At 32.2% G+C, this 13,059-nt stretch overlaps 1 protein-coding gene, 2 non-coding genes and 1 pseudogene across 3 annotated transcripts in view; 1 reads left to right on the top strand and 3 right to left on the bottom strand.

The window, feature by feature from the left end:
• Window positions 1-353, top strand: part of LOC111376908 (uncharacterized mitochondrial protein AtMg01250-like) — a 1,466-nt gene extending 1,113 nt beyond the window's left edge. The window contains exon 2 of the mRNA XM_022999922.1: window positions 300-353. Coding sequence (XP_022855690.1) covers window positions 300-316 — 17 coding nt within the window. The 3' untranslated portion in view covers window positions 317-353. The remainder of the gene's footprint in view (window positions 1-299) is intronic.
• A 5,512-nt stretch (window positions 354-5,865) lies between these two features.
• LOC111376899 lies at window positions 5,866-12,890 on the bottom strand (annotated as a pseudogene).
• TRNAY-GUA lies at window positions 8,273-8,358 on the bottom strand. The gene is given in 2 exon segments: window positions 8,273-8,308; window positions 8,322-8,358. It is a non-coding gene; the product is annotated as a tRNA-Tyr (tRNA).
• On the bottom strand, window positions 10,382-10,467 carry TRNAY-GUA. Its single transcript is given in 2 exon segments — window positions 10,382-10,417; window positions 10,431-10,467. It is a non-coding gene; the product is annotated as a tRNA-Tyr (tRNA).
• Window positions 12,891-13,059: the final 169 nt, after the last annotated feature.

Here is a 13,059-nt window from a genome sequence, read left to right as displayed (position 1 = left end):
TCAACAAAAATTGCCTATGATTACTTTAGGCATAAAGGTACTTTGAAGCCGTGGGGAGGAGAAGTTTGGAAGCCGTGCATCACTCCGAAGCATTCTTTCTTGCTTTGGTTAGCGGCCCAATCAAAGCTGCTAACTAAAGACAAACTACTCTTCTTGAATATTGATCGGAGGTGTGTCTTTTGTGTACTTTTTGAGGAAATTTGTGACCATCTATTCTTTAAGTGCTCCTTCACTTCCTCATTATGGGGGAGCATTAGGAGATGGCTTGGCATCACAAGATCTATGTCTACACTTGCCATTGCGCTTAAGTGGATGAAAAAGGAGAATCGTGGAACTTCGTGGCTGACCAAGACGAGAGAGTTTCTCTTGCTAGCACAGTTTACTACATATGGCTTACGAGGAATAGGAAGATTTTTGAAGACCTCCCGGCCGACTTGGATTCTATTACTAAAAGGATCAAGACACACGTATACAAAGTCATGTTTACTTTATATCCGGATGTCTTGATTCTTTTTGAATCCTTGGCCGTGGATCATTGATCTCTTATGTATTTTGCCTACTTTGTGTCTCCCGGGTATGCCCGGAGTAGTTGTTTTGGTTTTGGATTTTGATTTGCCCGGGAATGCCCGGTGTACTTGTACTTATCATTAACTTTGTTTCGCCCGGGTATGGCCGGTGTACTTGTATTTTATTTGGACATTGTCTTGCCCGGGTATGCCCGGTGTATTTGTACATGATACAGTTTTGATCAATATATTCACATTTACCGATCAAAAAAAAAAAGAAAACACACATTTTCATCCAAGAAGTTGGCCAAAAATTACACTTAACAATTTTTGACGTCAACCTAAGTGATTTATTGCCTATAAGAACTTTTTTTTATTTATAAGTTATTTATTACTTACGAGTAAAAATTCTTAGCTCTTATTTACTTGTAAGTAAATTTATTTATTTCAATTTAACTAATCTTTTCTTCATTCATAACAAAATGATGAATAAATTGTTTGAGAAATTACACCAATAATTGTGCATATTATATTCAAAAAAAATCATGTTGTTTATTTGCGTGAAATCGAAACGTAATTTCGACTTACCAAAATGGATTTGAGAAGCAAAACAATAATCTATCGAATCTGAACGTATCATATGGATTCATCCCTTTCAATTCTTGAACGAAATCAAGTCATTCTTTGGATAGAATCTCGCAAAAACATACAATGAAGTTAATCATTTTCTGAAATCAAAGTATAATTAAAAAAAAATCAGAAAATGAGGAAAAAAGGAAATACAAATGATGCGATCGGCCGAGGCAAGTATTTGACATTTTCTCCTTAAAATGAATTTGTCTCGTATCGGTGCTAACGGTTCTCCGGCAATCATCCCCTAAGATATAACGACCACATCAAGCCATAGGAGCACTCTAAATGATTTCGACCAACGAACTCGAACGGAGTTCCCTCTCTACCACGACCATGATTTTGATGCAAAGTGGAAACACTTCTATAAAGTGTTTTATGCAACATGACATGAAAGAATAATTTTTGTGTAATGAAAATAAAAGTCCAAACGATATTATATATAGAAGTTGAAGGGACGTACCCCAAATTTTAATTTCCTTCAAATATGACCAAATTTCTCATTTATATACACATTGGTCCTCAACCAATTTCCAACAATCCCCCACATGAATGAAAATTTCACATATGCAAATGATAATGTAGACACTAGTAGAGAGAGAGAGAGCGGAAAACATTGCATCAGGTAAGGCAGCTTTTGGTTTTGAACCTTCCTTAGTGAAATACTATCGAATTTATTAGTTAATTGGTAAAAGCAATGTTCTTGAAGTATCGACCGTTGTTGTAAACCAAAACAACAGTACTCACATAATGTCTCCCATAAACTGTTCATGATTCTCATGACTTGGTTCATTTGGGCCCTGAACATATCTTGGTTCTGTAAGTGTTTAGAAAATTCAAGCCTTAAATAATTCTCACTGAAGCGGCCCCACTTCACACTCCCATAAGTGACCTTCTGTTAAGAGTATTCTCCCCTACTCCACTTGGCTTAGTCAAGATATAGGAGTCATTAAAAGTTTATCTTAACCTCCAACTACTCCGCAAAAAGTACTTTGGTATCATATGAATGAGTTAGGAATTTAGTTTCCTGAGTGTTTCATGGAATCATCATAACTTAGTTGTCCCTTTGAACTAAGATATTGGGATCTCCAGTCTACAAGATTGGGTTACTATCATAAGGACTCTTACTCAGTAGGCTTAATCTCATTCCATTCGATATACAGTATACTTGATCTCTTTGTAAACATATATAAATGGATCCACAAGTTCACACCAATGAGATCAACTGCTTGTGGCATTATGTCTACGATTTACACGTCTAAACTTACCATTACACGTGACTTAGTATCTTTTCAAATTTAGCTAGCCAATGATTGATTCATTTGATAGATACACATTGTCACCATCAAGAAATCATTTCATGAAGTTACATGCTTCTCATTAGCTTTATCTAAAGCTTTGTCAACACGATTGGAGGATTTTTATCAAATCGTTACTCTATTCAATCATATTCACTAGTGGATTTTATACATGGGTACTCAATATCATCATTAAAGCATTGCATTGCATTCGAACTTTATGAATATTCTCAAAAATTCCATTTGTTCTTATATATCCAAACAACTGTCATGATCGGCTTTCATCCAATTTTATCTACTTTAGCGCTTTCATCAATTTTCATCCACTTTAGACTTAGTGTATATCATAGCATCACAATATCCTTCCAATACCGCAAGATATTTTGTGAAACGTAATCAACAGATCATGGTATATTTCAAATACCTAAGGACCTCTGTCATTGCCACCCAATAACCATGGCCTGGATTACTCGTGAATCTATCAAGTTTAATCACAGCAAAAAGATTATTCGATCGAGTTCAGTTCGTAATATACATTATAATGCCAATTACTTGTGAATATCTCGGTTGTGACACGCTTTCACTCTTATTTTGACCAAGTGTAAACTTGTGTCAATAGGGTTTTTACCGAACTTTCCTCTAATACTTCAAACTTTTTAAATATTTTCTTAACATAATGAGATTGGAAAAGTACAATTCCTTTCGATGTTCTAGAGATTTTTATCTCTAGTATTACATATGTCACACCCATGTCGTAAGAAATTTCTTAGCGTTTAGCACCACTTCGTGACTATTGCTCATCATCAACATATCGTCTACATATAGACACACAATCTGGTATATTTTTCATGTATACACAATTGTCCCATTCATTTATATTGAAGTCGTTTGACAATATCGTTTTGTTAAACTTTTGGTATCACTGCTTAGGAGCCACATAACGACTCAACAAATTTACAAACTTTATGGCTTTCACTTGGAGGCACCTTCAAGTTATTCCATGTATATCTCTTTTTCTAACTCACTGTTTATAAATCCCATTTTCACATCCATTCGGTGAATTTCAAGGTTATGTATTGCTGCAATTACAATTAGTAACCTTATCGAAGTTATTCTAGTCACGGGTGAGTAGGTAAAGAAGTCAAATCCTTCTTCCTGCATATATCCTTTGGCAACTAATTTAGCCTTATATTTGTCAATGGATCTATCATGTTTTATTCCATTTACACTCTAAAAGCTTATTTTCAAGAGGTATATCTACCAATTCCAATGTATGAATTTGCATTATGGAATCTATCTCACTATTAATAGCTTCCTTCCAATGTAGTGCGTTCGGAATAGACATTATTGCTTCTTCTGAAGTTTTTGGATCATCTTCTATCATATATGTTAGAAAATTCGGATAAAACGAAATGGACATTCTAGCCCTCTTACTATGTCTTAGTTCTTCCTCATTTGAAGACTCATTTGTAGTTTCATATGTTCTGTTATTCAAGTCACATTTTCCTTATCTTTGTAAGGAAACACATTCTCAAAGAATATCACATTCCTTGACTCAATTATGGTACCTTCATGTATATCTGATTTTTATATGAGGAAACGATATGCACTACTATTATTGGCGTATCCAATAAATAAGCAATCAATCATTTTTGGACCAATCTTTATTTGTTTAAACTTAGGAATTTCTACTTTTGCCAAACACCCCCACACTTTTAAGTATTGGTAGGAAGGAGGATGACATTTCCATAACTCATATGGTGTCTCTTCCAAAATGTGCATGAAAGTGTAACTTTAAACTAAGTTATGCCTACAATTCCTAAATTAGGGTTATATATCCAAGTAGTAGCGTTGTACCCACATGACTTGAACTTTTCACATAAGTTCTCAAGCATTTATGATAACCCCCACACTTTTAGATTATTCTTGAACTTAGAGCTTATCAACTTTTTCATAGTTTAATCCATTTATTACTTAGATAATATCTATATCAAATATTTGGTGAAAGTCTAAGTACTTACAAAATAGTTGTTGCTTCACATGAATGAAAAATCATTTTCCATTCGAAATTGTACTTCAATCAACCATATTAATTTGAACATCACTAGACCAACAACGCTTTTTCAAGCATAAACCAACTTAATTGATTCCACAATTGAAGTCAAATTCAACAATGAAGAAGACTAAGCTTCTTCAACCATGTGCAACTTTTATATTTGTGACATTTCACAAATAATATTATTCACATCAAATAATGAGGTACATTTCACCATATTCACATTTGAATGAATTAATCAACCATCGATTAAAAAGTTGTGTTTGCAAATAACACAACCTTACAAGAGGACACACCTCTTAAAATTATTTCTAGAATATTTCATAATATTATTTGCAATTTTTGCATAACAAAATTTTTATCATTTACAAATGAATGTCATTTTACAATCATTATTTTTAAGGATTTCCGGCACACCACCAACTATAGACACCATTTTTGCTCTATAAAATATTTTTATATCCCAATAATTGGGCAAGCAATTTTCACTTTAAAATGATTAGGACAAAACCACATTTTGTCACTCTTATACAACTATAATTTTGCACTAGTCATCTCATTTAATTTCACAGAATTAATTGAAGTTATCATCATTAGTTAAGGTTTGTATAATTTTCAAACCAAAATTCATTGACATATATCGGCTTTAAAACTTCATACCATATATGTTACTCACCGGATTGACGCATACCGTGTATATAACTTACCGTATATGCGACTTATCGTATATGCTGCCGTTCACCGTATATACAACTTACCGTATATGCGACTTACCGTATTTGCATCTTACCGTATTTACAGCATACCGTATATGCGTATACCGATTTACATATACTGACCAAAAAGTCTCCGAAATCCAAACCATTGTATGGATTCGCCAAATGAATTCACTATTTGGAATTCATGTTTATACAAATGACATTATAATGTCACATTCCATATTCACATCTGTATTTTATACAAATGAATTCATTGCATATAATTTCTAGTAACTTATCAAATTTCCATAAAAATGAAAAGTCACATACATTTGTCCACCGTTTTCATTTTCTTTTGCATTTAAAATTGAAGAGTCACATGCATTTACGTTACCGACATCCATGCAATGTGATAATAATTACAATAATTTACTTTCTATCATATTCTAAATAAATGGATGGCAATTACAACATGAATAAATTCACAACTTTAGTGCCAAAATGAGGACAATTACACAACTTTACTGACTTTTCCTTCCAGAATTCAATAGGCATTGGTTCATTTTGAAATGTTCAAAACTCTTAACTGATTTATGAATTAATGAAAGAAAATATTCTAATAAAATCATGTAGCATATATTTGCCATTAATCTTTTGATATGGACAAACCTTTTGGATTAAAAGGTGTCAGCAATTTCCTGTCATATAAAACATATTTTAGATGTTGCCAAGCCACAAATTCATGAATTTATTCTAGCCATGTAGAGACTTTATAGATTATACAAATATTCAATTGGCAAATAAATGGACAAAACATAACATTTAGATTCCTGAACAGTCACCAGCCAAAGCCGTGTTAAAATCAAAGGCAGCAGTTACTATATGATTAATTTCACAATTGTAACCCGATTTTATGAATTATGAAGTAATTAATTACAAAATAACCCTTCATGTAATTAACAGTTTGCAGAATTTCATCGGATTTGTAACAGCAAATCCATATTCTCCTTTATTCGTTTCTTTATGAATATTAAAAGAATGCATTTATATATGCTTTTTCAATATACTTCTTCCAAATTTCCCTCATGTCGGCAGAAACTAATTTTGATTTCCTTAAAAAAAAATTAGTGCAGTTTTTAAATCTAAAAATGCATGCAACTTGTATTACAAGTTATTCCAATAACATAACTTTATCACAAACCCAACCACCATCATATGAATTGAGAGAAAAACCAATTATGGCAGTTCTTTAATCCAGAAAATACATATTTGCAGTTTTAACACAATGGTTGGTATGTAAGAGTAAATATTCGACACTTAATTATTCACTAATCAAAACCAAATATAGAGGATATATGATGATGGAATACCAGTCTTCTTAGAGAAAATACCTGAGTAGAATTTCATATTCTAATTAGAATATAAAATGCACAAGAAGCACCGGAATTCATCTTAAGATTGTTGGAGAAATTACACCAATAATTGTGCATATTATATTCACAAAAATCATATCGTTTATTTGTGTGAAATTGAAACGTAATTTCTATATACCGAAATGGATTTGAAAAGCAAAACAATAATCTACCGAATCTGAACATATTAATATGGATTCATCCCTTTCAATTCAACGAAAGCAAGTCATTCTTTGGATCGAATCTCACAAAAACATACAATGAAGTTAATCATTTTCTGAAATCAAAGCATAATTAAAGAAATTAGAAATGAGGAAAAAAGGATATGCAAATGATGCGATCGGCCGAGGCAAGTGTTTGACACTCTCCTCAAGATGAATTTGTCTCGCATTGGTGCTAACGGTTCTCCGGCAATCATCTCCCAATATACAACGACCTCGTCAAGCTATAGGAGTGCTCTAAATGGCTTCGACCAATGAACTCGAACAGAGTTCCTTCTCTACCATAACCATGATTTTGATGACGAGTGGAATTACTTCTATAAAGTGTTTTATGCAACATGATATGAAAGAATAATTTTTTGTGTAATGAAAATAAAAGTTCAAATGGTCTTTTATATATAGAAGTTGAAGGGTGGTAGGCGAAGGGACACACCCAAATTTTAATTTCCTTCAAATAGGACCGAATTTCTCATTCATATGCACATTGGTCCTCAACCAATTTCCAACAGAAATATTAAGGTCTAAACCCACGTCATATATCATACTAATTTTATAGGATTGATTAAAGGAGGATAAGCAATTAATCCTGGTATTAATTGCACCAAACAGCAGACAGAATTAAATTAATCTTTATCCGGTTTAATATGGCGCGACAAACACGTCCTTACAAGAATATATAAAAAGTTGAACCAATTTAAACTGAACTAGATATGACACATCATGCTTGATTATTCATAACTGTGAGCTTCAAGTATTAATTTTCTACATTTTCACATATAAGCTATATTCACTAAGGATGGGACAGAAAAAAGTGCTTATTTTTCTGGGCATTAAATTCCAGATGGAAACCTTAGTTGAAGCTAACAAATTCTTTATAACAACTTCTGCATATTGTTCAGAATTTAAAATTTGCCTTGGAGGAAGAAAAGGATTCCACTTTTCTAATTTTCTTCGAAAAATTAGGACAGCCTCAGTTGATACTTGATACAACAGGTAGAATAACATTCTTTCATGTTTATGAATGGCAAAGCAACAAAGTTCATCTGAAGTCCCAAAATTCTGTTCCACCGGATTCGAATCACTCTACAAACTTTTATTCAACACGTCAAGTATTTTATGGCATATTTAGCACAATAAAGTGGATACAATTGAAGAACATGTAACAACATGCCTTGGTCGCATTGTCGTCCCATCGTACTTGTGTTTTTATTTAGCTTCTGACGACCTGCCTCAAAGTGGTTTGATGAGTACAAAATTTAGTGCAATTTTAGTTTATTGTGAACACATTTCAACAGTATCGAGATTACAAGTCTAAGTTTCATATTTATAAAGTAATTAACGAAAGATAGAATTTTACTTAAAAAATTCTACGACATTTTTTCCCATTTACACGATGCTGTAGGTAGATAATACCACACAGGTATGGTTGTTACTAAGAAAAAGTAAGTTAATCCGACCTGCCGGATTCGAACCAGCGACCTAAGGATTACCATGATGACACTACAGTCCTCCGCTCTACCAACTGAGCTAAGGTCGGTTTGTTTCCCTTTTTTTTCTAATAAACAATATTTATCTGTTTTAGATAAAAGTATTCTTACAACTTAAACACCAAAGAAAAACATCTATAAATTTAAAAAAGTTAAAATTTTAAAATACTCCAACGAGTCCTTTATATTTAACACTTAATTTTACTACTCCCAAAAAATATTTATTATATTTCTCTATCTTTTAGAGCATTATTCTAAGGGTTAACTCTTTAAAATAGAGCATTTCATGTTTACAATTGTTTTTGGAGATACTCTAATACAGTAATATATGATGCTCTTTGAAGGCCAATGGCATATTGACAAATGTCATTCTTGTTACGTCAAATGCAAGGTCTAAAGATCTTTATAAAAGTTTCCATCATTCGAAAACGGTTCTTCTGTGACCAATATGAAAGGCCTTGTTGAGGTTTTTATCTAATTTTTATCGATGAACATTTAATATTATTATTTACCATATAATTTATAGATGATCTTTTATCAAACTTTTTTATATTGATCTAAAACGTTATCACTTTTAATACTTGTGAGTACTAAGATCCAAGTAATGTTATTTGTGGCCACAATCAAAAAGTTTAGTGGCACACTTCAAAAAGGAAAAAAAATGCCTACCCACTTTCATACAGTTAAACCTCGATAAAGTAATGTTCGATAAAGTAATAACCTCGATTATATAATAAATTCTTTCGATCCCGACTTGGGCCAATGGACTAAAATAATAACCTCGCTAAATGCATTAAGTAATAAAAAAAATTGAATCCTTAAGGGTCCAATAAAAATATAAAGTAATAATTACTGAATTTCATTGAGAAAAAAAAAAATATATATATATAGACCAAAATCTTTCAATCAATCAACAATATGATGACGAGTGGAATTACTTCTATAAAGTGTTTTATGCAACATGATATGAAAGAATAATTTTTTGTGTAATGAAAATAAAAGTTCAAATGGTCTTTTATATATAGAAGTTGAAGGGTGGTAGGCGAAGGGACACACCCAAATTTTAATTTCCTTCAAATAGGACCGAATTTCTCATTCATATGCACATTGGTCCTCAACCAATTTCCAACAGAAATATTAAGGTCTAAACCCACGTCATATATCATACTAATTTTATAGGATTGATTAAAGGAGGATAAGCAATTAATCCTGGTATTAATTGCACCAAACAGCAGACAGAATTAAATTAATCTTTATCCGGTTTAATATGGCGCGACAAACACGTCCTTACAAGAATATATAAAAAGTTGAACCAATTTAAACTGAACTAGATATGACACATCATGCTTGATTATTCATAACTGTGAGCTTCAAGTATTAATTTTCTACATTTTCACATATAAGTTATATTCACTAAGGATGGGACAGAAAAAAGTGCTTATTTTTCTGGGCATTAAATTCCAGATGGAAACCTTAGTTGAAGCTAACAAATTCTTTATAACAACTTCTGCATATTGTTCAGAATTTAAAATTTGCTTGGAGGAAGAAAAGGATTCCACTTTTCTCATTTTCTTCGAAAAATTAGGACAGCCTCAGTTGATACTTGATACAACAGGTAGAATAACATTCTTTCATGTTTATGAATGGCAAAGCAACAAAGTTCATCTGAAGTCCCAAAATTCTGTTCCACCGGATTCGAATCACTCTACGAACTTTTATTCAACACGTCAAGTATTTTATGGCATATTTAGCACAATAAAGTGGATACAATTGAAGAACATGTAACAACATGCCTTGGTCGCATTGTCGTCCCATCGTACTTGTGTTTTTATTTAGCTTCTGACGACCTGCCTCAAAGTGGTTTGATGAGTACAAAATTTAGTGCAATTTTAGTTTATTGTGAACACATTTCAACAGTATCGAGATTACAAGTCTAAGTTTCATATTTATAAAGTAATTAACGAAAGATAGAATTTTACTTAAAAAATTCTACGACATTTTTTCCCATTTACACGATGCTGTAGGTAGATAATACCACACGGGTATGGTTGTTACTAAGAAAAAGTAAGTTAATCCGACCTGCCGGATTCGAACCAGCGACCTAAGGATTACCATGATGACACTACAGTCCTCCGCTCTACCAACTGAGCTAAGGTCGGTTTGTTTCATCTGTTTTAGATAAAAGTATTCTTACAACTTAAACACCAAAGAAAAACATCTATAAATTTAAAAAGTTAAAATTTTAAAATACTCCAACGAGTCCTTTATATTTAACACTTAATTTTACTACTCCCAAAAAATATTTATTATATTTCTCTATCTTTTAGAGCATTATTCTAAGGGTTAACTCTTTAAAATAGAGCATTTCATGTTTACAATTGTTTTTGGAGATACTCTAATACAGTAATATATGATGCTCTTTGTAGGCCAATGGCATATTGACAAATGTCATTCTTGTTACGTCAAATGCAAGGTCTAAAGATCTTTATAAAAGTTTCCATCATTCGAAAACGGTTCTTCTGTGACCAATATGAAAGGCCTTGTTGAGGTTTTTAACTAATTTTTATCGATGAACATTTAATATTATTATTTACCATATAATTTATAGATGATCTTTTATCAAACTTTTTTATATTGATCTAAAACGTTATCACTTTTAATACTTGTGAGTACTAAGATCCAAGTAATGTTATTTGTGGCCACAATCAAAAAGTTTAGTGGCACACTTCAAAAAGGAAAAAAAATGCCTACCCACTTTCATACAGTTAAACCTCGATAAAGTAATGTTCGATAAAGTAATAACCTCGATTATATAATAATTTCTTTTGATCCCGACTTGGGCCAATGGACTAAAATAATAACCTCGCTAAATGCATTAAGTAATAAAAAAAATTGAATCCTTAAGGGTCTAATAAAAATATAAAGTAATAATTACTGAATTTCATTGAGAAAAAAAAAAAATATATATATATATAGACCAAAATCTTTCAATCAATCAACAATACCCGTACAATAATCATTCCTTTTGAAAATATGCATCTATAGTTGATTATTTTTTCTTCCCACCTAAACCAAAATGAATCTCATCCTTAACTTTTTGTAGAGCATACACAACTTTCAGAATATTTTGCTCGTGTTATAACAAGTAGTTGTTTAAGGTGACTATTGCTTGAAATGCCTCTTTTGACAACACATTTGGACAACGCTACAATCATCTGGTTCAGGATCATTCTCATCATCATTACTGTTCATTACCGATTGAATAATTTTTTCGTCTGTAGGTGATTCCATAACTGCATCATTCTCGCTAGGATAGTTCAAAAGATATTCAACATCCATCACATTTCTATAGTGTAAATTAGAGATGACATCTTTTAATCCTTGGATACCTTCATCTAATTCACCAACTTCTAGTTCGGGAACATTGTTTTCTTCTGACCGAATCTTGCAATGCCGAAAACAATTTGCAATTGTTGTTGTCTTCATATCAAAATTCCAAGCATGTTAGCAAAATTAATAGCATTCAAAATATTAATTTTTTCAGGATTTGGTGCTTCAACCTCAAGGTCTTGTAAGATGCTAGAATAAAAACAATGACGATAATGAGCTTTGAATGCTCGAATAATCCCAGCATCACATGGTTGAATCTTAGACGTTGTGTTAGGAGGTAAGAAAAATAACTCTACATTTTTCAAGCCTTCAACTACCTTTGGATGAGTTGGGCAATTGTCTACTATTAAGAGAACCTTCCTGCCATTCATTCTCTTATCAAACCAACCAACAAAATCTTGAACAAACAAGCCAGTCATCCAAGCTTTCTTGTTGGATCGATACTTGCAATTAAGATTGTTCATGTTCACATTTTTAAAGCATCTAGGATTTGCATACTTACCAATAACCCAAAGTGGTACTTTGTCAGATCCATCACCATTGCAACAAACAACAACAGTAATTCTCTCCTTATCTTTTTTGCGTCCTTCGAGCTGCTTGGTAACAAGTGAATGATCAGCTTCCAATCGGTAAAATAATCTAGTTTCATCCATATTGTAAATATCCTTTAACTGAAACTGATCTAGTTTTGATCGTATTCCAGGTAAAGTATTTTCAATGTTCTCCATGATAACTGAACCACTTTCACCAAAACGTCGGTAAGATTTGATTCCATATCTTGCCTTGAAACGTTCTAACCATCCACTAGAAAAGTTGAATTCTGGATTAGTTTCACCATACATTTTTTGCAAAAGCTCTTTTGCTTTTCCTTGGATAATTTCTCCAGACATGTTCACTTTATCTTGCCTTTGAAAAACCATTCATACAAAACTTTCTCTAAATCAGGGTATTTTGCCGATTTGTGCCTTTTAACATCGCTATTTTTCATCTCATTTGACAAATATTCCGATGCCTTTTTGAGAGTGTTCAATATTGTTGATTGACTAATAGTCAAATCAAACTTTTGTTGCACCCATGCTTGCATATCTTTTTGGCTAATAATTGGATTCTCTTTTTTATGCTCACATATTACACTCCTCATTTTATCGGTTAAAGTTGATTTTTTTACTCCTTTCAAATAATGATAAGACATTGGAGGGGAAACAAAATATTATATGTGCTTGGAATATGTCTTCCAAATATCTAACTTTTATAGGTAAAGACTAAACCTTTTCATTTACTATGTACGTGAACTTAGTTTTTAAAGACATTAAGTTTCACCAAAACTTTTGAGCTTCCCTAAATTCAAATAATACTTTGAT

The sequence above is a fragment of the Olea europaea genome, unplaced genomic scaffold (genome assembly GCF_002742605.1).
Source record: "Olea europaea var. sylvestris unplaced genomic scaffold, O_europaea_v1 scaffold1575, whole genome shotgun sequence".
In the NCBI taxonomy this organism is placed as follows: Eukaryota; Viridiplantae; Streptophyta; class Magnoliopsida; order Lamiales; family Oleaceae; genus Olea; species Olea europaea.
Note: the sequence above shows the minus strand (reverse complement) of the source record. Positions and strands in the feature narration are given on the sequence as shown.